The 26,586-nt window shown below is 50.8% G+C and overlaps 1 protein-coding gene across 3 annotated transcripts; it reads left to right on the top strand.

The window, feature by feature from the left end:
• Window positions 1-904: 904 nt before the first annotated feature.
• LOC6523931 (glutamate receptor ionotropic, NMDA 2B) lies at window positions 905-26,441 on the top strand. Of its 3 annotated transcripts, none has more exons than XM_039371667.2 (11): window positions 905-1,338; window positions 6,314-7,043; window positions 16,593-17,364; window positions 17,546-17,696; window positions 17,951-18,544; window positions 18,645-18,934; window positions 18,996-19,148; window positions 19,217-19,368; window positions 19,763-20,270; window positions 20,402-20,503; window positions 23,396-26,441. In XM_039371667.2, exons 2-11 carry the CDS (start codon window positions 6,542-6,544, stop codon window positions 23,436-23,438), a joined length of 3,267 nt encoding a protein of 1,088 aa, XP_039227601.1. In that variant the 5' UTR covers window positions 905-1,338; window positions 6,314-6,541; the 3' UTR covers window positions 23,439-26,441. The 3 variants fall into 3 exon arrangements, with proteins under 3 accessions (XP_039227601.1, XP_039227567.1, XP_002099803.1); XM_039371633.2 differs by having other exon boundaries at window positions 20,402-20,506; XM_002099767.4 differs by lacking the exon at window positions 905-1,338 and having other exon boundaries at window positions 5,549-7,043; window positions 20,402-20,506.
• Window positions 26,442-26,586: the final 145 nt, after the last annotated feature.

Below are 26,586 nucleotides of genomic sequence, written 5' to 3'. Positions count from 1 at the left end.
TCAGAGTCAGGAGTCGCAGTCGCAGGAGCAGTAGCAGTAGCAGGAGCGGAATCGCACAGAGTGCGCACAATCAAAACAAATCAACACGTGGTTTTCGTCCACCTCTCGAGCAGTCGAACGGTGGAGCAGTCGAACGGCGGAGCAGTCTAATGGTCCAACAGATGAGGTCGAGGCAAGACCCAGTAGTCCTGTTCCGCCTCGATGCGTCCTGCAGCCCCAGCATCCTTCTTCTGCTCCCCAAAACACCAAAAAAGCAGCGCAGACGCAAAGTCCCGAAGGCAGCACTTCGGGCGTTGCCAGATGCCGCAGGATGGTCGCCCTGCAATTCAGAATTCGATTTTCGCAATGCGGGAATGTTGAAAACAGTCACCCTGGTGACATAAAATGCCCGAGCAATTTAAAGTAGGCGAACTAATCGAAAATACCCCTTTGAGAAGTTTCCCATCTTGATGGAAGCTTGTTTCCTGACACGTCCTGATAACAGATTCGAAAGTGGCGTGATTGAGGATTGGCAGATTGATGACTTTCACTTTGCCGGGTGGCAACCACGCCAATGGGCTTGGCACGCGATTAGCATCCAGAAGAGAGCCAAAGCAGAGCGAGAGAGAGAGAGCGGAGAGAGAGAGACGCGAGAGCAGGATATTACGTATACGCTGCCGGAGGGCGTGTTACAAGCCGAAATGAAACGAAAACGAAATCGAAATCGAAACCAAGTCAATGCCTCTCTCTCTGTGACATTGACAGTGCTCGGTGGCCCCTGCGTGCGCCCCACCGCGCCCGCTCCGTAGGAAATACGAGACCACTTCGTGTCCTTCGCGTTGGGGCTGGCATCCGTGGGAGCCGTGGAAGCTGTGGAAGCTGCGGAAGAGTGCTTCCTCTTGCTCGCGACAGAGGCGGCTCCATGGCTGCCTGGCAGTGCCATTCGGTGGCTCATCGAATTCAGTCCGCAGAGCGCGCTCCGTTCCGTTCGTTTAGCTCGCTCCGTGCCGTTCATAGTCCTCTTCGGTTGTGCTCGCTCGCACCCGCATCCGCATCAGCATCAGCAGCATCCGCATCTGCAGGAGCTGCCAGGCGTCCAGAGCCAGAGAGCCAGGTTTGGCTTCAGTTTCAGTCTCAGTTTCCGTTTCCGTTTCCCAGACTGAGCTGAGCTTGGCTTGGCCCGCTGAAGCGGACTGGAACTTCGGAGCCGGACTTGGGACTTGAGACCTGAGACTTTGGACTTGCGACTTTGGACTTTGGACTAACGCCTAGCACTAGGCACACACTGGACAGACGGGACGAACTGGACCGACCACCAACTGACCAAGTGAGCACTGCGCCCAGGATGCGAACGTAAACGTAAGCCCAGGACCTGCGTACCCACCCCGCCCATGTGACAATCCGAGTGTGTTTTGTTTTATAACAAAGAAAGCAGCGCAGCAACATCGATGGAACAACAACAACAGCAGCAATGGCAAAAGGACAAAAAACTGTGTGGATGGGGTTGGACAGGCGGGGGGGAAGTGAAAGGGGGTGTGGGGGAAGGGGAGAGAAATAGAGAAAGCACAGCGGAATGATGGCGAAAAAATACATGAGCAACAACAAAACAGATGAACTTTTTCGTCGCTTTTTTTTTTGGGCGTGTATGTCCCTGTGTGTGTGTGTGTGTGTATGTGTGTGTGTGTGTGAGTATGTGTGTGTATGTGTGTGTATGTGTGCCTGCCCCACGTCTGTGTGAGTGAGGCTGCGTCGTCGTCATCGCCGCTGTCGCTGTCGTTGTCGTTGTGCGTGTCTTTGAATTTTTGGGTGTGGACTTGCTTCATGTTTCAGTTTCAGGCCCCACCCTTTCCAGCTAGCCACCCCTCCCCAGCTTGCCCCGCATACCCCGCATCCCACGCACGCTTGCAAAACTTTACGCTAAGTAGCAACAACAACAGCAGCTGCGAAAAACATCGGGCTTAATAAAAATAATCACGGGAAAGTGCAATGGAGAAATGCAGCGGCAGCCCCACTGTCACTCTTTATTTTGTTTTTGTTCGAGTGTGTGAGTGAGTGTGCCAATCACAACAACAACTACTACAACATCTACAACATCTACAACACCAATAAGAGTAAGAACAACAGCAACGGCAACTGCAACAACAACAACGACAACAACCGCAGGCAGCGCAACAACAATGGCCAAGTGCATCAAAAGTGCAGAAGGAAAACAGCGCGAAAGCAAAACAAAAGCCCCACCCCGCCGCCCACCAGCCCCCCCTGCAACACATTTTAATTAAGAGCCTGCAATGACAGACCCCTCGACAGCCGACCCACCCACTCGAAACCAGTGTGCACCACCCACAACCCATCAACCACCCATCCGCCATCCAATCGCGCCACCAAGTTTGAGATTTTTATTATTATGAAATTTTCGCTAATTCGAGGCGGAAGGCCAAGCGAAGCAGCCTTGGGCGGCTTTTGTCGCGCGCCGGGGCCCCGCCCACTTTCTAAGTTCCACACCTTGCCCTCGCCTTCTGACCCATTTTGGCCCATCTTGGCCCGCTCGTCAGCCGCATCCTGAAAAGTAAACAAACCGGAATGGGGCAGTGCGTTGAATATTTAGCAAAATCTATGTGCTTTTATGAACTCCTCCAAATTGCTTTTCTTTGAAAATATATTATTGTACTGTGTTTCTATCTCTTAGAAATATCCCAATTAATCAGGCTTGCTGGTTTTCTACCAGGATATCGGCCTATGGTATCTGGTGGGTACCTCCCACCATCGACTCAAGGTCACCGGCCAAGGATGCCTCTAATGTGCCACAATAGCCACTGCGGCAAGTGCATCTCAGTCGGGGGCCCAAACTTCTGGGCCAACACAACACAACACAAGACAAGACAACACAACATGGCACAAACGCGAGGCGGGACAAACTGACATCGTGTTAGTTTATCCTGTTCGTGTTCCTGTTCCTGTTCCTGCGCCTGTACGTCCTTTTTGTTGCCACCATAGTTGTTGTGGCCGACGCGTTGTTGCAGCGGGATTTGCATTCGGCCAACTTTGGGCAGCGAACTTTTGTTTGCCTGTTGTTTGGCGGCACAACAAGCCGAAACTTGGGTGGGGTCCAATGAATTAGGTGCCAGCCAGATCCCCCCGCCAGGATGGGGGAAGGGACACCATCAGTGTCACACAGATAACACGTAGTCATTTTTCACGCCGACGAGCACCAGGGAATCCGGCCCTTTTTTTGGGGGTGCGAAAAGAAAAATAGGGCCAGTGTCGCTGGAACAAAGAAAAAGCGTTGACAGCGCCAACGTTTGGCCCAAACTAATAAGCAACCGGCCATAGCCATGTTTGTCTAGGGGGGATTGGGGGCTGACAGCGGTCGCCGTCCTGTCAAATAAGACGGCTTTCCCCCACTCCCACTACTTCCACCACTTTCATCCCCAACACCACCCATCCGCCCGGTCATCTGTTCTGGCCTAAAGCTAACCCATTTGGATCCGACCTAACAAGGATCCGTTGGCCGGGAACGATAAAGCACGGCTAAAGACGCTGGGTCCAAGGACGTCGGCGAGGAGTATGGAAGTGGGAGGGGAATGGAACACACAAATAAATAAATACGTGTATTGCATTTGTGGGCGTGGTCAGTGAAAGAGGATGACAAAACGGGTAGAGAAAGAAGCCGAAAGCGGCAAGCCATGCTAGAAAGTAAATAACTCTAAAAAGGGTTCAGCTACGAACAGCCATGAACACATACACCGAGCGAAAGCAGTCTGTCCAAGAAGGACTGCTTGCCCACTGAGCGACAAGCTCCTTACGTAATACAAGTTTTTCTCTCCGTGCACTACATGTGTGTGTGTGTGTGTAACAGAACCTGTCTCCCAAAGAGCCCAAAGAGCCAAAAGAGCCAAAACAGCCAAGTATAGCTAACACAACTTGAGCATAGCACAGAGTTGTCCGGCAAAAGTCATAAACCTACGCACACACAGAGGGATGATGATAATGCCATTGTCGGAGTGGCAGCAACAACAGGCCAAAAGAAGACGCTAGCTGGCGGAGCCGGAGCAACCAGCATTTTCAATCAAAAGTTTAATACGCCGTGAATTCATTACACGTCCGATGAATGATGTAGCCCCCGAGCTCGAAGCACCGCCCCTGCCCCAAGGAAGGGCTAGGAGAGAGGATATAGGAGATAGGAGAGGGGGAGTCCATTGTGAGGACTATGAGCCACGTTACCCGGGATGTCTGTTATTTTGGTTTCTTTTCTCATAAGATACAATTTATTGCCGCCATCATGTACGAAAAGTACGAAACACATGTAGGCACACACAGACATTTACGGCTACCCCAAAACACACGCACACAGATGTGTGTGGATGAGCCTGGGGGGAGATGGGAGCTGGGAGCTGGGAGCTGGGAGATGCAGCCTTGCGGAGACAGCCGCCAAGGAGCCCATGACCTTCGGCGCCTTTGGCGGCCATTGCATGAGCATTGGGTCCTGCTCCCTTTGTGCCTTTGTGCCTGCCTGCTTGGCCCCAACAAAGTAATCACTCTTTCCTGCAAACGAGCCAGGGAAGTGGGCCACGGAAGTGGGGCAGAAGATGGTTCCACCCCCGCCTATTGACAGCCAGGCAGCTAAGTGTCAAAACACAGTTTAAGCAAAACCAGGGGCTACGCAAAGCGGAGGGCCAACCGACAACCGACAACCATCAACCGACAAATTATAAGCCCAAACAGCTTCTGTTTGCCGCGCAGCCAAGAGATGCGAAAGGCGAAAAGCGAAGCAACCGCCGCAACACGAAATGAAGTCGAGCAACTTGCTGACGCAGGAGCCACGACCCCCGCCGCCTGCCACGCCCCCCTCTCGGCGCAGGCGGTGGAATTCGATGATAACACGAAGCCGCAGCAGGCGACGCCCAAAGCCAAGCCCAGAGCTCTGGCTCTGGCTGTGGGGCACACAGAAAGGAACGGGGTGCGACCAGCGGCCGCTTTGATCCCATAAAATAAATAGTGAATGAAAAACGAATCCGCTAGTAACAGCTATGTATGAAGATGTCGAAGGATAAACGGGATAACAGTCGTAGGGACTTTCGAATGACAAACCAAGTCAAGCAGGGGTATGAAGGTTTTTTCGAGTGTACCAATAGCTACAAACGAAGCGCAAATTCGGGCCGGAAAAGCAGAATGAGATACAGCGCAGCTACCAGCAGCCGCAATATGTGGAGATATTAATGGTGATGACAATCATAATGGCTAGACTGTGCGGGAAATCGAAAGGAGAGGACTGGCAGATGACGGGGCAGGAGGACTCGGTAGATATCTGTATCCAACTCTCCCGCTGCCACATTCCGCCTCCCACCTCCCACCTTCCGATTTCTGTTTCCGCTGCTTCGGCTGCCTTGCTCCGCCTGGTTCTGCCCTGGCCTGTTTTTACTACAGCTACTGGCAGCATTCGAAATTCAAAGTGAAGTTTCGCGAGCAAATGCCGCATTCCCTGCGGGGGTGGAGGCGCATGGGTGGGGGGTTGGGGTTTGGGGGCTGCTTGAATCACGAATCGGGAACCTGGCGACAGAGGCAGAGGCGGAGGCGAGAGTGTGTGCCAGAGCAGCGATTATGCGGACCAGTGTCGCATTTAATTTATGTAGAATGGCAAGCTGCGCTCAAATTGAATCCGAGTGAAAAACTGTGTGGGCGGGGGGAAGGGGGTAGCAGGGGATCGCAGGGCGGAGTACCCTGCAGGGCCTGGGAGCTGAGAAACCATATCTGACATCTGTGTAGCATACATTTCTGCGCTGCCACCCACAGTTGTTCAGCACTCGTTTCACTGCTGCTGGCAATGCTCCCCTCCATTGTAGCCAGAATTTAATGCAAGACACCTATTACAATACCTGAGCAGTCCAGTTGATAAAACCCCCGAGTTCCTATCATTCCAAAAGGCAGCTACACTCTTCCCTCTCATTGTTCTGTGCAGGGTGGCGAGGGGATGGAGGTGGAACGCCCCAGCCGGCGACCAGCAGGCGGCACGTTCGGCACAGTGGATCCGAAAGTTTGCGCACGACATTCCTTGCAGAGGGGCGGCAAACATCGCGATGTGTGAAAAGGCTCCACGGTGCCTTTTCCGGCCATAACAAATTAGAAGCGGAAACGGAAATGGAAATGGCGGAAAACGTCAACGACGAGTGTTGCCATTGCTGCTGCAGATGTTGCTGCCTAGGTGTGTGCGTGTGTGGGTGTGGGTGTGTGCCAGTGTGCATGTGTATATGTATGTGTGCATAAGGGCATGTGTGTGTTGATGTGGGAGGGTGGGTACATGTACTGTACATAACTTCTGTTGCCCGTCTGAATCTAGCAATGCGCAGCAGTCAACACAAGCCCATCAACTGCCCGGGGAAGCGAACAGAGGGAAAAGCGGACGGACCCAGCGAGCGGACCCAGACTGTTCAGGAAAACCCAATCCATCCACAATCCGAACAATAGCGCAGTCCAGACAACTGCATCCCGGCCAGATGCACTAGAGGCCACCGGAGCACTGAGCACCGGATCCCAGCGAACTTCAGGATCTAGTAGTCCACGCGCCATGATGCCCAGTCGCGTCAAGCTGAAACGCGCCACGGATGGGCCGACGCCCATGTCCACGCCCACGTCCTCGCCCACGCCCACGCCTACCACAATGCCAATGCAAACGCCAATCGCCACTTTGAACACTGCCAGCAGCCAGCACAATAGCACAACCAGTAGACGAAAGCCAACACTCACCCCTCCAAGCGGGCCCATCCCGCTGCTCCTCCTCACGGTCCTGACCCTGCTGATCCTGGACACCAGATCCTGCCAGGGCCTCCGGCTGACCAACGGAGGCGGCAGCCTGAGCAAGGGCGCGGCGGCCAACAAGGAGCAGCTCAACATCGGCTTGATCGCGCCGCACACGAACTTCGGGAAGCGGGAGTACCTGCGCAGCATCAACAACGCGGTCACCGGATTAACGAAGACGCGCGGCGCCAAGCTGACCTTCCTGAAGGACTACTCCTTCGAGCAGAAGAACATCCACTTCGACATGATGTCGCTGACGCCCAGTCCGACCGGTGAGTGTCCTTTGCTCAATGCTTCTTTGTCAATGCTCCTTTTCCCCAATTATGTAGGTATATGTTGCTACTCGGGCGCGAAATTTGCCTACCAACGTTTATTGTGACCACGGGGACGCAGGTCACAGGCCACGGGTCACAGGTCACAACTCACAGTTAGAGCTTACGGGTCGTGGGCGACGACACCTGGTGGGCTCTTGATTGCGTGCGCATTTTTAATGGCCGTTCATTTAGAGCTCCTTAAGCGCTTAACCCCCTTTGCCACTGACGACGACGCAATAAAGCGTAAACGTGAATAAAAATTAAAATGATAATGAAAACAAAAAAGAAAACGCAAATGGAAATGAAAATGAAAATGAGGAAACGAAGAAAACTGCTTAATGGCCGAGTGAACGGGGCGCACATAAATAAATGACCAGGCCAAGTCAGGCTGTAATTAATCGCTGGCAGAGTTGTCAACGCTTTGCGGCATGGTTGTCAACGATTTGGCTAAAAAGTCGTCGTACAGCGTTGCAGTTTTGCAGAGTTGCCAAGTGCTTTTATAAGGCATCAAGCTAAACTTCAAACTGCAAGGTAGCAGGGTAGGTCATGAACATGTAATAGAATGACCAAGTGCTGCATAGCACCGATGCAGTTGGAAGCCATAAGCTTAGAAATCTGCCAGGGTTGTCAGGACAGGCAAGAGCATGGTGAGTTACTGCTCTGGTTGAGTGACAACTCGTTTTTCAGGTGCCATTCTGCAAGTGGCACATTTAAGCCGCGCAGGGCTGGCAGGGCACTCAATTCTGGAACAGGGTTGCCAAGTGCCCCAATGCCAACAATTTATGCCACCGTCCTGTTTTCGTCCTGTTTTTTGTGATTGAAAAATCCCAAATACCAGATCCCAGATTCCGTTTCGCAAGTTCAAAAGGCTGCGCTCGAAGTGCCCATGTCTACAAATTGCATTCTCTGTGCCACATGCAACTGCCACGCACCAGGACCCGACTCCAAACTCGAACCCGAAACTCGCATCGTGGCACTAAAATATGCACAGCTATAAAAAGGGCCGGATCCGGAGCAGGAGCAGGAGCAAACTTAACATCTCCGGGCGGAAAGTGGGATGGGCATGTGGCATGTGCAAAGTGGGATGTGGGCATGGCCAAGAGTGATGGTGCCCGGATCAGCCATGTGCATATGGATGTGGCGATGTGGCGATGGGGCGAGAGGGCGGGTGGACTTGGGGGCATATCGAAATTTTATGTTGAGTTTTCACAGTTGGCCAAATTGATAAAGTAAACAGCAGAGCGGCAAGAGGGCCAAGGGGGCAATGGGGGGAAAATGCGAGCGCAAACAAAACCCAAATGAATTTCCAATGATGTTTAAATGTTTATTATGGCCAGGACCTTGAGAATACGAGTATCTGTGTGTACGCAAATTACAACACATGGCAAACAAAGTCTGTCTGTTGATTGCCCCTCCCCAGGACTATGGGGAATTTATAATGGATTTCTATGGCTTTCGCACCCACGCACACACACTCACTCACTCACATTGACAGGACTTGGGCTTGTTCAGTTGCTGAGACGATTGTTATTTCTCTCGAATGTCGAACAATAAACGCGTGATGCTGCCTTGATTTCTTTCCCCACTCCCCCGCTTTTCCCCCTCCGCCTCACCGCCCACTTTTGCATCCGCCTTAGGTGGAAAAGTCTGCCTTTGCTCGCCCCCTGAATGTCCCCTGATTGCATTCCCGTTCCCGTTTTCCTTTGCATTCCTTCCATTGATTGCCGAACATAGTTTGGCAGGACTTCTGCCAGCAAGTTCCGTAATAATCGTATGGAAATTGAATTCCAGTCAGCGGTCGTCCAGTTGAAGTTGTCATCCAACCCATTCACATTCATGAGCCATGAGCATTAAGTTGGACGAGCTGTGCAGGTCGGGCGAAAGTTCCTCTTTTCGACAAGTGCCTTTCATTCCGAGGCTCGAACTCAAACTCGAACTCGATCTCGAGCTTCGTCTGCCCGACACGACAGCGTAGTAGATGATTTTGTGTCAAAGCAATTTCATACAAAATCGTATTTACTTTAACCCCTAGACACAACAAACGATTACCAGGTCAGGTTTGGGGCGGCTGAGCCCGGGCTGTGTGTATGTGTGTGTGCTTGCCCCTTTCTCTCGTGGCAGCCATAAACTTTGATGGCCTTATTATCGAGTTTGGCTCATTTGCGGCGATGGAAAGCAGGGCAATTACCTCAGATGAAGGCGCTGTATTCGAGAACGAGTCTGTGGGGATAGTGGAAGTAAGGACACATAAGGCACATAATAATGCTTTCCACGGGGAAATTTATTGAATTTATAGAAGCATCTTCCACAATGGGCAGCCTGATGAAACGAGTGGTCAGTGCCAATAATCGTTAACGCCACTTCAACACGACCATCAACAACAGAGCCTCATTTTCATGCAGACAGGTTAACCCTTTTTCGGTTTGCCACCCACTGGGCACACAAGTACTTTGTGTACATATGCACGTGTAATCTGCTATCCTCTTGCCCCGCTGCCTCTGCCTTTGCCTCTGCCTCTGCCACTCCCACTCCCACTCGATTGCCGCCCATTCTTTGACACGTCCATTAGTATCTGCTCATCCGGCTGATTTGCATTAATTGCATAACAATAGTAGCAGCCAGCAACCAGCAGCCAGTAGCCAGCGAAGACAAATTGATGGGATAATTGAGCGCTTCGTGCAACCGAGTGACTCACGTGCGTTTCGCACTGCCCGCAACCTTTGACCTGTTGTCGCATATCGATGTCAGTCGTCGATTGACCTTGAACGATTGCGAATCACGATAGCCTATAGCCATGCACACGCATCCTGGGCCTCGTCCGTGTGGCGAAAGCGATACCCTAACTGCAATTGAAAGCTGACTGCTGAGTGAAGAGGCACTACCCCAAGCCCACCCCCCATTCATGCTGGCCCACATGGCGTATGGGCGATGCCGTCAATAAGCGGTTGATTGAATGAATGATCCCGTCCAGTTGTCTCCACTTTGCTAAATGACATTTTCATTTAAATCGAACCGAGCGGAACCGGAGCCCAGGACCCACGTATCATATATCACTCCATTGTGAGCCAGTATCCGCTCCGACAACCCTGATCCCCAGCCCTAAGTCAGCCAGTCCTAAGTCATTTTTCTTGTCGTCCCCTTTGCCTTTCCACCGGGGGGAGGGCGGAAGGCGGAAAGGGGGAACCTGTCAACTTCCATCAGCAACTTGGGCCACTTGGTCCTTTATTATTAGCCATTGAACCCGCGATTACTACCCACCACCCCCCAGCTGCCCACTGCATTGAATGACCGGCAATGAATGACCAGGTCCAGCGACCCTGTCAGCGCCGTTAACCTTGTTTACACCATGTTTGCATGCCGCCCCTCCCCTCCCTTGCATTCCCTGCCAGTGCGCATTAATAAGCTATTGTGGCCGGATCCTGCTCCTGTCTTGCTCCTGTCCTGTCCTCCTCCTGTCCTGTCCTGCTCCTGTCCTGCTCCTGTCCTGTCCTGCTCCTGTTCTGGCCTCTCCTTGTACCTGTACCCGTCGTTAGCTGCATGCGCCTGCCACATCTGCCAGGTGGCGGCTCCCACCACTGCAGCTGGAAGATCGAACACGAGTGGCTGTGTTGCCGCATTTGTTGACAACGGGCAAGTACTCGGCCGCAGCTGCGGCTCACTGGCGGTACATGCCTGTATGTGAGCCAAGGGCAATCCTGCTCCCGAAACAAGCCCCAAACAAATGGATGCCAGCAGTAAGCAAAGCAGGGGCAGACTGGGGTATGAAAGCGAAAAAACGAAGAAGAAACGGGCCCAAAGCCTGCGGCCAAGATGGGTCAGATGGGATGGATGGGGTGCTGGAGGCGGAGGCCAAGCCAAGTCAAGCAGGACAATGGCCTGGGCAGCGGACAAGAGCTGGGGGCGAATGGGGGCGAGGGAAGCAGCAGACATCGAGTCCCCACCGCAGACACACTGGGGGAAAAAGCCCTCAATAAATGGACCCATGGCACCCGAAGAAATCCAAACTGGTGGTAAATTTAACAGTTCCCATTACTTTTTATGGTTTGTCATCTGGGATCGGTTTTAGGTTTTTACTTTTTTAAGAAATTCAATTTCATATATTTCTCCTGCTGTTTGTCCAATCAAAGTCTCAACTATGCTTTCAATTCTCCAAAAATGTATTTAGATTTTCGCCAAAATTTTAATATTTACGATTGGTATTTTCGGCATAACTTGGCTAAAAATGGTCAGAAACTTAAAAGAATTACATATTTTTTCTCCTAATTACCAATACTAACCAACCAAGTCACTTTTTGACGGACTCTGTTAAAATATTTTTTGGCCAAATTTTCGCCTTTTTTGTAAGGGGTAACATCATCAAAAATTGCAAATAATGTGAAAAAAATAGCATTTTTTTTGAAAAGACAGTTCGATAGGAAATTTTATTACGAATTCAACGAGGTATGACATTCTATATTCGGACCAATATTTCAAAAGTTCTGATCAAAATACTTATATTTATAGTCGCAAAATAACAGAAAAGCGATTTTCGGCAAATCTCATCATCAACAATTGCAAAGAAATTTGAAAAAAATAGAAATTTTTTTGAAAACACAGTTTGATTGGAAATTTAGAAAGTGAATAGATACTACTAGTCTTAAAAGCTGCATAAAATTAGGCGCTTAAATAGTAACGAGCATAGCTCTTCACTAGTTCAGACCTCTAAAGTACAGCGAAGAACAACCGGAGGACACTCTCTCAGCTTTTCCCAACTACTTAATACCATTGTATATTTTTGGACGGTGCACACACACCAAGCCAGCCAAACGGAACTCAGAACCCAAAACCCAAATCCAGCCGGAGTCCGACGCTGTTCCACTAATTGGCGCCGTCGCAAGAAGAAGGCGCATCCTTGGAGTCACTGGCAGGTCAAGAATGGCCCTCGGGCCTAATCCTGCCACGCCCCAGACCGCTTTCCTCCTGCCTGGCGTCTTGTGCCTTCAGCCGGATGCGGAATGTGTGTATGTGCGCTATCTGCTGCTCTTGTTGGCAGACTTTTGAACTTGGACCATTTCTCTCGGGAATGAGAATGGAAAAGACCTCGGGCCCTTGGGCGGCGCCAGAAGCCTGGGAACAGGGGAGCAGGGGAGGAGCATGTGCGTCGATTCGGTTTCGGGTTACAAGCTATGAACTTCGCTTAAGTCTGTTGACATCGCACACATGCCTGCGGTGATGGAGCGGCCAAGTGCTGCCGGACAAGGGGTGGTCACCAGTGGTCACCGGTCCCCGCCGAGCAGACCAGACACAAAATAGACACTGAATTGCCTGATTATACACGCTCAGCTGCTAATGATGGCCCAGAAGTCCACCGAGCTGGGTGGACAAGGCCAAGTCCATGGCCCAAACTCAGGACCAGCAAAACGGTTACGATCCAAGCAGGGCGGGGCGGCCACAGGAGCGGAGCGCTGCGAACTGAGGCGCAACCACGCCTAATGGCCCGACTGGCCAAGAGGTTGCGGTTGTGGGCCAGGCTGCTCGGTGGCGGCGGTCTGGGTGCCAACACGCTCTCTTGGGAGCTGGGAGCTGGAAGTGACGGAGGTGGTGGAAGACCGTCCACAAGGCTCTCAGGTTGCCGGGCCGTTGAAACCTTAGAAGACACAAGATGCGGGCGTGGCGCACTAAAGGACGAGTGAAATGGGCGGAACAACTACTATGACGCTCCACTTTGCAGCAAAGTTTCACCATTCCCCGCCGTGTCAGCAGCTGTGGAGTAATTTGCCGTGGCTGTGACGCCGCGTCCTTGGGCTCTTCTCGGGATGGCAGCTCGCATCTCACAGCTCCCTGCTCCTATCGCCATAAGCCTTCACCTCTCTTTGAATCAGATTTATTTGGATGTAGAAATCAAATAAGTAGGAAAGAAGTATCCTGCGCTCTTAAGAAAGTTCAATTATTGCATATGCATTGTAGAGATAGAACATTTCATGGGGAAACAACTTTACACAATATCATTGCGATCCTGGGCTATATCCTCTATAGATTACGTAAGTTTTTGGCCTGACTTCTTTCATAGCCAATGCGCTATGTTTCCAAGACTTGGCTGGTTCCTAAGCCCCGTAGAATCTGCGAAAGCATATCAAGGAGCAGCTCTAAGATATGAGTCAGCTAAGCTGACGCAGTAGAAGGTGCACGCCCCACATGTCCGTGTGTCCTGTGCGCTGTTCCTTTTACATCCTGTGTGTGTGTGAGTGTGTGTTGAATACTTCACGTGCAAAACTCATCCGACAAGAGCATGAAAAGCGAAAAATCATCTGGCAACACTTTGATATTCGATAAGATGTTTGGGCGCTTTCGTCGGCGCTTTCTCACTAATGTCCTTGCCGTCCTTGCTATCCTTGCTATCCTCACTGTCCTTGCTGTCCTTGCTCTCTTGTCCCTGTCATTGTCGTCATGCGAGTTTCGGCTGTTCGTATCTGCGAGGTGGAGTGGTGAGCCAGTGGGAAGTGGGAGCCGGTGGCGTTGGGGCCCGTGACGTCAAGTTATAAAATATGAGGCTGTTCCCAGCGCCCAGCCCAAGAATCGAGTTTAGTTCGGGTCGCTTTGCCTTCCCTCAGTCGCAGAGCAGAGTCCTTCCTGCTGTCGCCGCTCGTCTAGTTGTTGTTACACTGCCATGCATGGCATTTCTTTTTATTGGCATGCCACGCCCTGTCGGATCTGTGCGTGTGCTCGTAAGGAACGGGTGGCAGGATGGGTGGCTGGGTGGCTGGGTGGCTGGATGCCTAGGGTGTCTGGGGTGGTGCTGAGGTCACAACTCTGAGCTGCAGAATTCGGAGCTGAGTAACCATTTCAACCAACTAGTTTCCGGCTCCGGGTTAGACATTTCCGTGGAAAGGAGCAGCCTGGTCCATGGATTTCATTTCATTTACCTTCAATTTCTAACATTAAAGCTGGTAGATGCTGCAGCACCTGAAGATACATCTGTAATCGATGCTACCAGAATGGGTGACGATTGCTTAATCGTCCGAAATTATCACTGCAATCATTTAATTGTGTGCACAATGTGGATCCCCTGCCAGCTAACAGCAGCTAACCCGCCAGGCAAAAGTTTCCATCGCTTTTCACATTCAGTAACCAGCTACCAGCTACCAGCTACTAGCTTTTCCCTCCCAACTACCCGTATTGAATTTCCCAATTCTGGATTATCGAGCCCGAGTCAAAGTGCTGGGACATGGGACAGCTGCTACTTCTAACTGTGCTTTATGCCATCCTGCTCCGCGGATGTCGATGCGGATGTGGAAGCGGAAGCGAATGCGAAGTTTTCTGTGTGCCGAGAGATACACTTTCGAGGGCAACTAGATTTATGTTCTGCCTGGGTGGAGCGCCTGTCGGCGCTTTTTCCACTTGCCTGCGTCGGGCGGAATGTAAAAAGTTGCTCAAGAGCGGCACCAGGATGCGGATGCGGATGCGAGTGCGAGTGCGGATGCCAAGTGGTTGGGCGAGTCACACACACACATGACACCTCCCCTCCACTCTGTTACTTGCATTGTTGGCAACTTGTGATAACTTGCGATAAAAACGAAGGCAATTGAATGATGCTTAAATGAAATTAATGGATGTTATAATAAGTTGACAGACGCACCCCCCTACTTCCCCACACCCCCCTGCGGCTGCTGTCAGAGCAGACAAGTCGAGCAAGGACGAATGCGAAAGGACTCAAAGCCGGAGCCAACTCACAGCCGACAGCTGTCAGCTGACTCCCGACTCCCGACTCCTGCTCTGGTACAACAATCAGCTCCTCGTTCAGCATTAAAATTGGGGCTGTGTCAAAATTCAATTTGCACATTACAAAAAGCCAGTTTCGCAAGCTCCTTTGTGGCCCCGAAATTCTGAAATTGTGAGCTTCCGTAGTCCTTTGGGGCGGCAAACATGGCAAACATGGTTCAACTGGCGCTCACCTTGACGGACCGCACCACGCACTTTGGGGTCTGTATTACCTCAGACGTGAGTAGGATTTGAGACCAGAACCCCACCCCATCCATTCATTAGACCGCCCAGGTCCCTCCCCCTCCCTGGTCCAGTTCTTACGGCTCCACTGCGAGTACCCTGCTGAGGCGACACTTAGTAATGCAATTACAGGATGCCTAATGCACGCAATTAAATTCGTAATGGACGTGCCGGAGGAATCAAAAATGCTCCATTAAAACGAAATTAAATTTTTGGCAGCGGGGGCGGGGGCGTGCCCTGTCTTGACCGGCCGAGCCTAATTCCGTTAAGTGAATTTCTATTCTCGGTTAAAACAAAGGTCGTCAGTGTAAAGAAAGCCACCCCGAGTCCTCCGCCCCCTGGGCATTCCAATCAAGCACCGGGCCATCGCCCATCGCCCATCGCCCATTGCTCATCACCCGCCCATCACCCATCGATCCATCATCCCGAGTGCGGTTGCCTATGCCTGTGGCTGGGCCTATCCATCCTGCCATCCATCTGCGTATCTTTGCATCTATACATATCTGCGGCTTTGAATCCATCCGGGCGACTCCCGACAGGGAAATGGTAATTGAATGCAGGGATACTGCAAGACGTCTGCGGGCAGGATGAAAAATTAGCAGACCCCAGCTCCCGCCACTCCCCGCCACGCCCACGTCCTGCGATCCGACATCCTAGCCCTCTAGTAGCGATGGAATGCAGATAGCAGAAGTAAAGTGATGAAAAAGTTAATTAAACTTTTTGATGAGATTTCACATTTTGCCAAAGCATTGACAGAAGACTGACAGTCCTACGGGGGCAAGGGGGCAACCAGAGGGTATCGCAAGTTCCCTAGGACTTGACAATGTCTTGTCATTGATTTCGGCTCCGCCCTCCCGAGCGCTCCCCTCCAGCCACCTCCAGTCACCTCCAGTCTTAGGCAGGCTAAACTTCCGAAATTTTCTATAGTCACTGGTGAACAATGACATCGATTGCCAAATCACGACACCCACCCACCCTGAAGTTCTTTGAGATTGCATATGGATGTGAAGAACCGTCCCGCAATTCCTAAAAAAAGGTCAATTGCCTAGTAGGCTAGTGGGCCAGAAGCCGCGCACCCCACCACCACCACCCATCCTTGAGTTGGCCACAACCAATAAAAGGCTCCCACTCCGCCGGGTAGCAGCAGCCAATCGTAAAACAAGTTCGGAAGGTGGCTAATCTGCAATTAATTGCCACACATCTGTACACAAGACACGCACGAGCTGAGATTGAGATTTTGATTGGGATGGGGATAGGGACTGGTGTCCGAATCGGAATTCGGATTGGGTTCAGCAGCTGGGGCTGAAGCGCTTTATGGTGGGTTGGTTGGGTTGGTCAGATAAGCAAATGAGCACGCACGTAGTGCACCCAGGGAGCCGCAGGCAATAGTGTTTCGTTTGGAAACAAATTTTCTCCGAATTTAAAACAAATTTGCATAATTTTCTTTATCAATGTGGGTGGCGATTTGCGCCTCAAGATACCCATGAACTGCAACGCCCAGTGCTAACTCATCCCTTTGTCCGCCAGCCATCCTAAGCACACTGTGCAAGGAGTTCCTCCGCGTGAACGTATCCGCAATCCTGTACATGATGAACAACGAACAGTTCGGGCACAGCACGGCCTCGGCGCAGTACTTCCTGCAACTGGCCGGCTACCTGGGCATCCCGGTTATCTCGTGGAACGCAGACAACTCGGGTCTGGAGCGACGGGCCTCGCAATCGACGCTGCAGCTGCAACTGGCCCCAAGTATTGAGCACCAAAGCGCCGCAATGCTGAGCATCCTGGAGCGCTACAAGTGGCACCAGTTCTCGGTGGTCACGTCGCAGATAGCCGGTCACGATGACTTCGTGCAGGCGGTGCGGGAGCGGGTGGCCGAGATGCAGGAGCACTTCAAGTTCACCATCCTAAACTCGATCGTGGTCACCCGCACCAGCGACCTCATGGAGTTGGTTAACAGTGAGGCCCGGGTGATGCTGCTTTATGCCACGCAGACCGAGGCCATCACCATTCTGCGCGCCGCCGAGGAGATGAAGCTCACCGGAGAGAACTACGTCTGGGTAGTCAGCCAGTCGGTCATAGAGAAGAAGGACGCCCACTCCCAGTTCCCCGTCGGCATGCTTGGCGTGCACTTCGACACCTCCAGTGCGGCGCTCATGAACGAGATCTCCAACGCAATCAAGATCTACAGCTACGGCGTGGAAGCCTACCTAACGGACCCGGCCAACCGTGACCGCCGCCTCACCACCCAGTCGTTGTCCTGCGAGGACGAAGGACGCGGTCGCTGGGACAACGGAGAAATGTAAGTGGAGATCCCAAAGCTGTGTACTCTGCATGCTTGCATCCGAAACGATCTGTCGTAGAGTTTAGATTTACATAAGTGAAGGACGAAGCAGGAAGCAGTGTCCTCATAGAAATAGTGAAGAATCCTGTAGTCAAAATGAGCTCCAGGCCTCCTATTAAGCACACGGTCTCTTTCCCAGCTTCTTCAAGTACTTGCGCAACGTGTCCATCGAGGGCGACCTCAACAAGCCGAACATCGAGTTCACGGCGGACGGGGACCTGCGCTCGGCGGAGCTCAAGATCATGAACCTCCGGCCCAGCGCCAACAACAAGAACCTTGTGTGGGAAGAGGTAAGTGGGAGTTGCTTGCATGCTTTTCTCAGTCCTTTCTCACTTTGCCACTCTCCCCACGCTCACTCTTCCCGCTCCACTCTGATCCACACTCTGATCCAATCTGATCCACTCTGAACCACTCTCAACCACTCCGAACCACTTTGAACCACTTTGAACCACGTTCCACGACCCAATCTGATCCCGCACCGATCAATCGATCTCGCACCGCTTTGTACTTATGCTGATCTGAACCACGACTCCAATTGGGGCAGATTGGAGTGTGGAAGTCCTGGGAGACGCAGAAGCTGGACATCCGCGACATTGCGTGGCCCGGCAACTCGCACGCCCCGCCCCAGGGCGTGCCGGAGAAGTTCCATTTGAAGATCACATTCCTCGAAGAGGCACCCTATATCAATCTGTCGCCTGCGGACCCGGTGAGTGGCAAGTGCCTGATGGACCGTGGTGTGCTCTGCCGGGTGGCGGCCGACCACGAGATGGCCGCCGACATCGACGTGGGCCAGGCACACCGCAACGAGTCCTTCTACCAGTGCTGCAGCGGCTTCTGCATAGACCTGCTGGAGAAGTTTGCCGAGGAGCTGGGCTTCACCTACGAGCTGGTGCGGGTCGAAGATGGTAAATGGGGTACCCTCGAGAATGGCAAGTGGAACGGCCTGATCGCCGACCTGGTCAACCGCAAGACGGACATGGTCCTCACCTCGCTGATGATCAACACGGAGCGCGAGGCGGTCGTCGATTTCTCCGAGCCTTTCATGGAGACCGGCATCGCCATCGTGGTGGCCAAGCGCACTGGCATCATCTCGCCCACGGCTTTTTTGGAGCCCTTCGACACGGCCTCCTGGATGCTGGTAAGTAGCCCCCTCTGAAGCCGTGCTCTGTCCAGCCTTCTCACTGGTAAGTGTCCTTGCTCCTTGCCTCCTCCCTCTCTTTTCCCTTCTCTGCGTCCAGGTGGGCATAGTGGCCATCCAGGCGGCCACCTTCATGATCTTCCTCTTCGAGTGGCTCTCGCCCAGCGGCTACGACATGAAGCTCTACCTGCAGAACACCAACGTGACCCCGTACCGCTTCTCCCTGTTCCGCACCTACTGGCTGGTTTGGGCCGTGCTCTTCCAGGCCGCTGTCCATGTGGATTCGCCGCGAGGCTTCACCTCACGCTTCATGACCAATGTGTGGGCCCTCTTCGCTGTCGTATTTCTGGCCATATACACTGCCAACCTGGCCGCCTTCATGATAACGAGGTAAGCGGGTTCGAGACTCCGGGTTCGGTCCTGATTTCTGAGCGCACTGTCCACTTTCTAGGGAGGAGTTCCACGAGTTCAGCGGTCTCAACGACAGCCGCCTGGTGCATCCCTTCTCCCACAAGCCCTCCTTCAAGTTCGGCACCATCCCGTACAGCCACACGGACTCGACCATCCACAAGTACTTCAACGTCATGCACAACTACATGCGGCAGTGAGTGGCCCCCAATTGGCTTAGGGTGGAGTGCGTTCCACGGAGCACTGATCTTCCATCTCTCGCAGGTACAATAAGACCAGTGTGGCGGATGGAGTGGCCGCCGTGCTCAACGGCAACCTGGACTCCTTCATCTACGATGGCACTGTGCTGGACTATCTGGTAGCTCAGGACGAGGACTGCCGGCTCATGACCGTGGGCAGCTGGTATGCCATGACGGGTAAGCACTGCTCCTTCCTCCGCTCCTTTTCCAGCTTGTGACCTCAAACTTCTTCACTCTCTGACGGGCATTAGATTGTCGTTTGAAGTTATTATTAAATTAGTTTCCAGCCGCACACAGCTTGCATCAGCTCGTAAGCTGGGAAAACGGCTTGGCTAAAAGTTAAAGCGCATCAAGTGTGGGTGGCAAACTTTTCACTGTGGCTGCCAACACTCATTTGGCTCATTAACAACATTTGCAATGTAACGTTCAGCGTTGGCCGAAGTAGTTTTCATCTTTGTGAGTTACACTGCTAATTTAATTGCACCAATTTCTGTGGCCCCCATAGAAGATATGAGCATTGCAAGGCAAAGTCATGCTGAAATATTTCTCTTCCCTCATCTTCTCGCTTCAGGATACGGACTGGCATTCAGCCGCAACTCCAAGTACGTACAGATGTTCAACAAGCGGCTGCTCGAGTTCCGTGCGAACGGGGACCTGGAGCGGCTGCGTCGCTACTGGATGACGGGCACGTGCCGTCCGGGCAAGCAGGAGCACAAGTCCTCGGACCCGCTGGCGCTGGAGCAGTTCTTGTCCGCCTTTCTGCTCCTGATGGCCGGCATCCTGCTGGCGGCGCTCCTCCTGCTGCTGGAGCACGTCTACTTTAAGTACATCCGCAAGCGGCTGGCCAAGAAGGACGGCGGCCACTGCTGCGCCCTCATCTCGCTGTCCATGGGCAAGTCGCTGACCTTCCGGGGCGCCGTTTTCGAGGCCACGGAGATCCTGAAGAAGCACCGCTGCAACGACCCTATCTGCGACACGCATCTCTGGAAGGTCAAGCACGAGCTGGACATGTCTCGTCTCCGCGTCCGCCAGCTGGAGAAGGTCATGGACAAGCATGGCATCAAGGCGCCGCAGCTGAGGTGAGTGTACGCTGCCATTCCCAGACTCAACGGTGTTCCACATCTGCAGGGCTCTGCGGTTCACGACTCACACACCTCCATCTTCGTGATCTAGGCTAACATTGTGTCCCCATTCGCATGTCTCTTTGCAGGCTGGCCTCCTCCTCGGATCTGCTGAACCACCATCATCTCAAGGAGCGGCCGCCACTGCTGGGCAACCTGAGTCTCGCCGCCAGCGCCCAAGATCTATACAGGTGGTAAGTTTTCTTTGTGCATGCCTTTTCCTGCACGATTCCCTGCACAATGACTCCTGACTCCCGACTCTTGACTCCTGATTCCCCCTCCCCGTGGCAGTAATTAAATTAAGCAATTGCTTAGGATAACATTCCAGCACGGTTCAGTGTTCTTTTTTCGGAGCGGAACGGGACTCGTTACTGGCCTCGCTAATGATGCCGGCCAGCTGCTACAACGGTCCAAGTCGCCCCCTGGGGCATTTCTCTGGTTTCTGCTCTAATATAAATATATGGAAATGACTTTATTAAATTACTTTATCTCGGTTCCTGATTCAGCATACAGACTCGGTCTGGAGCCCGCGCACCACACCCCAGTCCCCTATCCGCAGCCCCACTCCCCACTCTTCAGGCCCACAAACACGGGCGGGGAAACAGTCCTTGGTTATAGTCTTTAGTTATAGCACAATTTCCGGCAGTTCCTGTTGTCATTCATGCCAGCACTGGCAGCACAGGCAGCACAGGAGGGCAGTGGCAATGGAGCCATGCCTTTGTGTCAAGTGCCTGTGAGGCTGCGAGATTGTATGGGTCTGTCCATTTGCATATCGTCCACAATGGGTCGGGCGCCGGGTAGATAATCGGATGTGGGAACGCTTTACGACCGTCCACAGTTTCAGCTGCAACCCCTAGCCAGCAGGGGCAGCAATTAACGGATCAGGGTTACCAGCATCCAGCATCCAGCAGTGAGAAGCCGGCAGTCGGCATCCACATCATCGTTTTCATCTCTATTGGCATCGCCAAGCTCCGCACTCCGCACACCTCCTCCTCCTGAACCTCCACCGCAAGTTCAAATGGTCAGGCAGTCAGTCAATCACTCTGTATCCATCCCACTGCCGGCAACACAAGCCCAGTTTTGTGTGGGGCCAACACCTTTATCTCTGCTGCTCCACCACCTGGCGACCCACCTCCGAGCCAGTGGTTCCCCCTGCCTCGCTGTCCGGGTTGCACTGCTTAGGACGACTTTGTGGTGCTTTACTGTGGGGTGCCTGGATGCCATTCAAAGGGCTCTGCGGACTGAGGATTATAAATCTGTGCATGACGATGGTGCTCTGGGGTAAAAGACTAAGTTGTACTCAATGCCGATCAGCAAACTTTAATGGGTCTGGGGTGTGGATGTTTTTGCGTCTATGCGTTTTACTAGAAACTCATTAGTCCACTTTTTCCAAGAACGAAGTACATTTTAGGGGAAAAAGTCTCAGCTCACAGGTACTTTACTGAGTGCACCTTTTCCAGGGTGGCCGCTGCTTCCAGTTGCCAGTTGAGTTCCTCTGGACTCCCGCTCGATTCCTTTGTTTGCCAGTGTGGCTTGTGGTGGGTGGTGCACAGTGGATTTGCACAATGCTACCCACTATATATTTACTTTGTTGAATCAAGTATATCGTATTATATTTCGGGCCAGAAAGCTCTGATTCCACCTTTGTTTTTAGGTAAGCCCGTGTCAAGGGTTTGATTTTTTTTGCGTCCTCTTTCCAAAATCCCATCCACCGTGCCAGCTCGGATGCTATGAGACATTTGCATTAATTACTGACGGGTAAACAGTCCGAGACGAATTGGCATGGGGTGTTGGGCGGTGGGCGTGGTCGAATAGGTGGAGCGTTGTTCTATGCGGTTGCGTGTCTGTTGTACGGTGTCCCTAGTCCTCCGTCCTCTATCCTGTTCAGTGTCTGTTGTGTGCATTATGGCGTGCCAAGATTTATCCAACGCCACGAATGGATAGTTATTTATGTCGGCTTTTGCTTCCCGCCAATGCTTCGTTGTGACCGCCATCCTCCCTTCTGCGCCCTGCGTCCTACATCCGGCGAAGGTGCGAATCGACAGGGGGGCTGCTCATCGTAATGGATGGCGGTGAATCCGTTTTTACCAGAACACGTACCACGTGCTGACTTTTGGCTTTCATGTTAACCAGTTTTGCGCCGCACCAAGATAACGAAACTTCTCGAGTTCTCCAAATTAGGTTGGCGGCACGGGAGTAGCCCTAAATTGTTAGCCAAAGCACTCGTATGTACACGCTTTTTGCATTCCGCCGGAGAACTGGGAGTCCGGGTAAAAGTGGATAATACTTCAAAGCCGAGCCAGACTTTTTGGCTCGAAAAAGGGGGCGTGGCATGCGGGCTAATAAATTGATGATGGCCAACGGACAGGAGTGATGAAGAGGTAAAAGGGGAACCGAAAACCCTTTATTGGAATGGAACACCTGTCCGATCGTGTGACGGCCACTCCGACCTTACAGCACGACGCTCGCCCCCTTTCGATGATTCGCTTTTCGCATTTACTTTTTGGCACTAATTTATTTACATGCGAATCCTTGAGTGCTCGCCCCGTTGGACCCTGGTTGATTGATGATGCCCAGGTCTTGCGCCATCCCATCCGCAGCCGCATCCACCTTGTCCCCCTTCTCCCCCTGCCCACTCCGCCAGTACTGCTAATGTTTTTGATTCTCCACGGCAACACACACAGACACACACACACGCACACGCTGAAAACGACTTCTGCCTTGACACACATATCCGCACATGTTGGCAATCGGAGCTGCTGCCAGTATTCCAGCATCCGCCCATCCCCTACCCCACTACCCATCTACCCAACTACCCAACTACCCATCTGCCTATCTACCCATCGTCCCAGCCCCAAGAGACCCGATTACAATTTGTCACATTTTTCATTGGATGGCATGCTAATTAGCGTAGCCCGCAACGCATGTCCTGCACCAGTTAATCCGTTAAGCATGCTTGGTGTTCCGTAGCAGTAGCATACATCTACGCGATGCGCGCACGGTTCAGAATCCTTTAACTAACACTTGGCGTTCACCCCGCTCTCTCTTTGCAAACCCAAAACCCAATCATAATGGGATCGCAGGTCGTACAAGACGGAAATCGCCGAGATGGAGACAGTGCTTTGAAGCGTTTGGAGCACTTGGACCTGCCCATGGAGGAGGGCATGTTACTCACATTAGACAAAGATTCGCAATCGTGCCGGAGTGCCATCCTACAGCGAGTACGTCTAATCAAAATCAACGTTTCAAACAAAATGTGAACTAAAAGCTTTCGAAAGTTAGGGACGAGATAGCGAAAGAGAAATGAACCCAAAGCGCCTCACGAAAACCGCACACAACTCGATAGTCAGTAGTAGATAGTCGAGGATATAGAATCCAGAATCCAGAAACTAGAATCCACAACTTAGAATCCAGTGTCCAGTATCCAGAATCAAGAACTAAGCCCAGATTTGCAGCCCAGGCAAGCCCAAAGATTGTATAAAGTTAAACTAAATGTAAAAGCAAACCAAATGTAAGCCAAGCGTTAAACTAAGTGGAACACGGGGAGTAACAAGCTAACAAGCAAAATACCAAAGCAGCCGCCGCACGAGTATTTCATAAACAAAGTTTTAAAGGAGAGAAGTTGGGGAGATCAACCGTCGCATTTTTGGCGATTGAACTGTTAAGCGTTAACAAGAAGCAGTAGGGGAATAGGAGTAGGTCCAACCCAGAGTTGGCCATGTTTGTATGTAATCCGTTTGATTGTTTGTGATTGTTGTTTCATTTGTTGTCTTTTTTTGGATAGTAAATATTTACGAATCATATTCAAGTAAGCGTACATACATACATATGTATGTCGAAGGCAAACGCGAGTACGAGGACGAGAAGAGGCGCCGGTTGTCACGCCCATTATTAAATGTACACATTAACAGATTTATATGTATTTACCTATGATTACGACGATATAAATGTTATTGCATATACACGTACATATACATATACATTTAAAGAACAAACAAGAAATATTTACATATGAATATACATATATGTATCTTATATTTTTCTGTTTTTGATATAAAAATTGCTTATGCGCCGCCAGCAAAAACAAGACGAAAAACCTAAAACCAAAAACCAAAAGCCAAAAACACAAGAAGAATCAAAAGCAAGGCCAACACGAAATTTTCATCTCGCTAGGAGATTCCCACACGGCTACCAAACAAGGCTTCATTTTAGTTTCTCTGGTCCGCTTTGCTGCTATCTTTTGTTTCACCCACTTTCGCTTTCACTTTTATTTCGCTTGCTCGCTGAGAGAGAGCCAAACACCCGCACCCCGCACTTCCACTCCCGCAACCACACACCACTATCTTCCATTATCCTCGTCATCCTGGCGAGGAGCAAAGGCAAATGAGAACTTCGCTTGCTGGAGCAACTTCTGCATGTGAAAGTTATGGCAAACTCTCTCCACGCTCTCCCCTCTCTCTCAACTCTCCCACTGCACACCCCCGCCTCACACCTCACCCACTCACCTAACTAGAAGAGATAAAAATATTTATAAATGTGCATTGTTGTTGTGGCGAGCAAAACATGCTTAAATCAGATTTAAAGTAAACTTGAAATCGAATTAAATATGTACAAAGGTTAAACGATTTAAACTAAAAACGCGACGTAAATAATTAATGAGCTAACTAACTAACAAATCGAAGGAGATGTATTGTGTTGGTATTTATTTATGTGTGTCTTCTAAGTGTTTAGCGATCCTCGAGGATCACCAATACTAAAAGCAAGCGCAAAACGTAAATGTAAACGAAAAATTGAACTAACTAATGCAAATTTAAACAAACTAAATATATACACTAGAAAACCAAACGCGCACGGCCGTTTAGCTGTGCGTGTGCTTCTTCAAGACTCTTTTCGTTAACGTAACGCCATCTCTGTTCGTTTAAGCCGTTATACAGTTATACCGTTATGTTCCACGCCCACGCGCCACTCGCCGTTCAAAACGACGAGGGCGGTGCGAGCGAGACAGCACTGCAACACAGCACTACAACCAGAACACTCGACTAACGGACTAAGGAAACTCACGAACTAACTAGTGGGCAGAAAAATCAGCGAGAGGGTAGACAGTGACAAAAACAGACAAAAAAACAACAAGAACAATGTTAACAGAAAACAAAACAAAGAAACTTATTGAGTTTTATTTGCAAAAGAGTGATTTTTTGTAGTGGAAATATTTTATACACAAGATACGGATGGTTCAAGCGGACGACATAGCGAATGTTAATTATTACGTATATGTATATATTTTTTAAGACAAATTGTTCAAATTTATTATACGAATACTACCAAACAAAGCGAGTCGATACCAAAGCAAAGCCAAATCGAAAACTGGAAAATGATGTTGCAGACAACAAAATAGTATTAATACAATGGAAGAAAGGTCGAAGAAGGAGAGAACGAAGAAGAGAAGTGAAAACAAAACCTTTACGGACAAATTAAAACAAGTAAAACAAGTTAACATTACATTATATAAGTAGTTAGTAATTTAAAACTAAACCCAAAGAAAATAAGCTAAACATCACGACAAATGATAAAAGCATTCAAAAAAAAAGGTTTATGTATACAAAAAGATGTTTTTTTTAATATATTATTAAAGTTACTAAGTTACGAGTGCGAATAACGAGCGTGCACACAGTCACACTGTCCAGACACCCACACCAACACGAATAACGAGTGCATTTTGTTAGATGTTAAACATAGAAAGCTGAGGATAACAGAAACCAAATCACAAGCATCAATTGAAGTCGAATCAATTTTTAAACGCAAAGATATGTAAATCCCCCCGTGCATAACGAGGGGCTGAATTCGAATCTCAATCCAAAAAAAAAAAACAAAACAAAAGTCGGTTGCCAACTCCTGTCCCCCTGAGCACCTGAGCGAAGGGGAGAACGGGACGGCACGATGGCCGATCGTATTTCAAGTTACTAACACGACACAATTTTTTAACCACGCCAACGGATCGAAAGAAGAAGCGTTTCACGTACATAATCTAAGCAAATGGAATATGCGTACATTGTTGTGGTAGTTACAGATGGCGAGGAGCATACACGTAATTAAAATATAAACAAACTTGCAATAAATGTGTATACAAAAGGTATTGCGTCTTTCATTTGCAGCAGATAGGGATGGGAATGGTATTCCGTTAGCTTGGCTCACTTACCCCAGCTAAATGAAATCATTCGCCGTCCCTCGTTTGAACACCGAAACTCACCACGCTTTTAGCGATGGGCAGGAAAAG

This window comes from Drosophila yakuba, chromosome X (genome assembly GCF_016746365.2).
Source record: "Drosophila yakuba strain Tai18E2 chromosome X, Prin_Dyak_Tai18E2_2.1, whole genome shotgun sequence".
NCBI classification, from domain to species: domain Eukaryota; kingdom Metazoa; phylum Arthropoda; class Insecta; order Diptera; family Drosophilidae; genus Drosophila; species Drosophila yakuba.
Note: the sequence above shows the minus strand (reverse complement) of the source record. Positions and strands in the feature narration are given on the sequence as shown.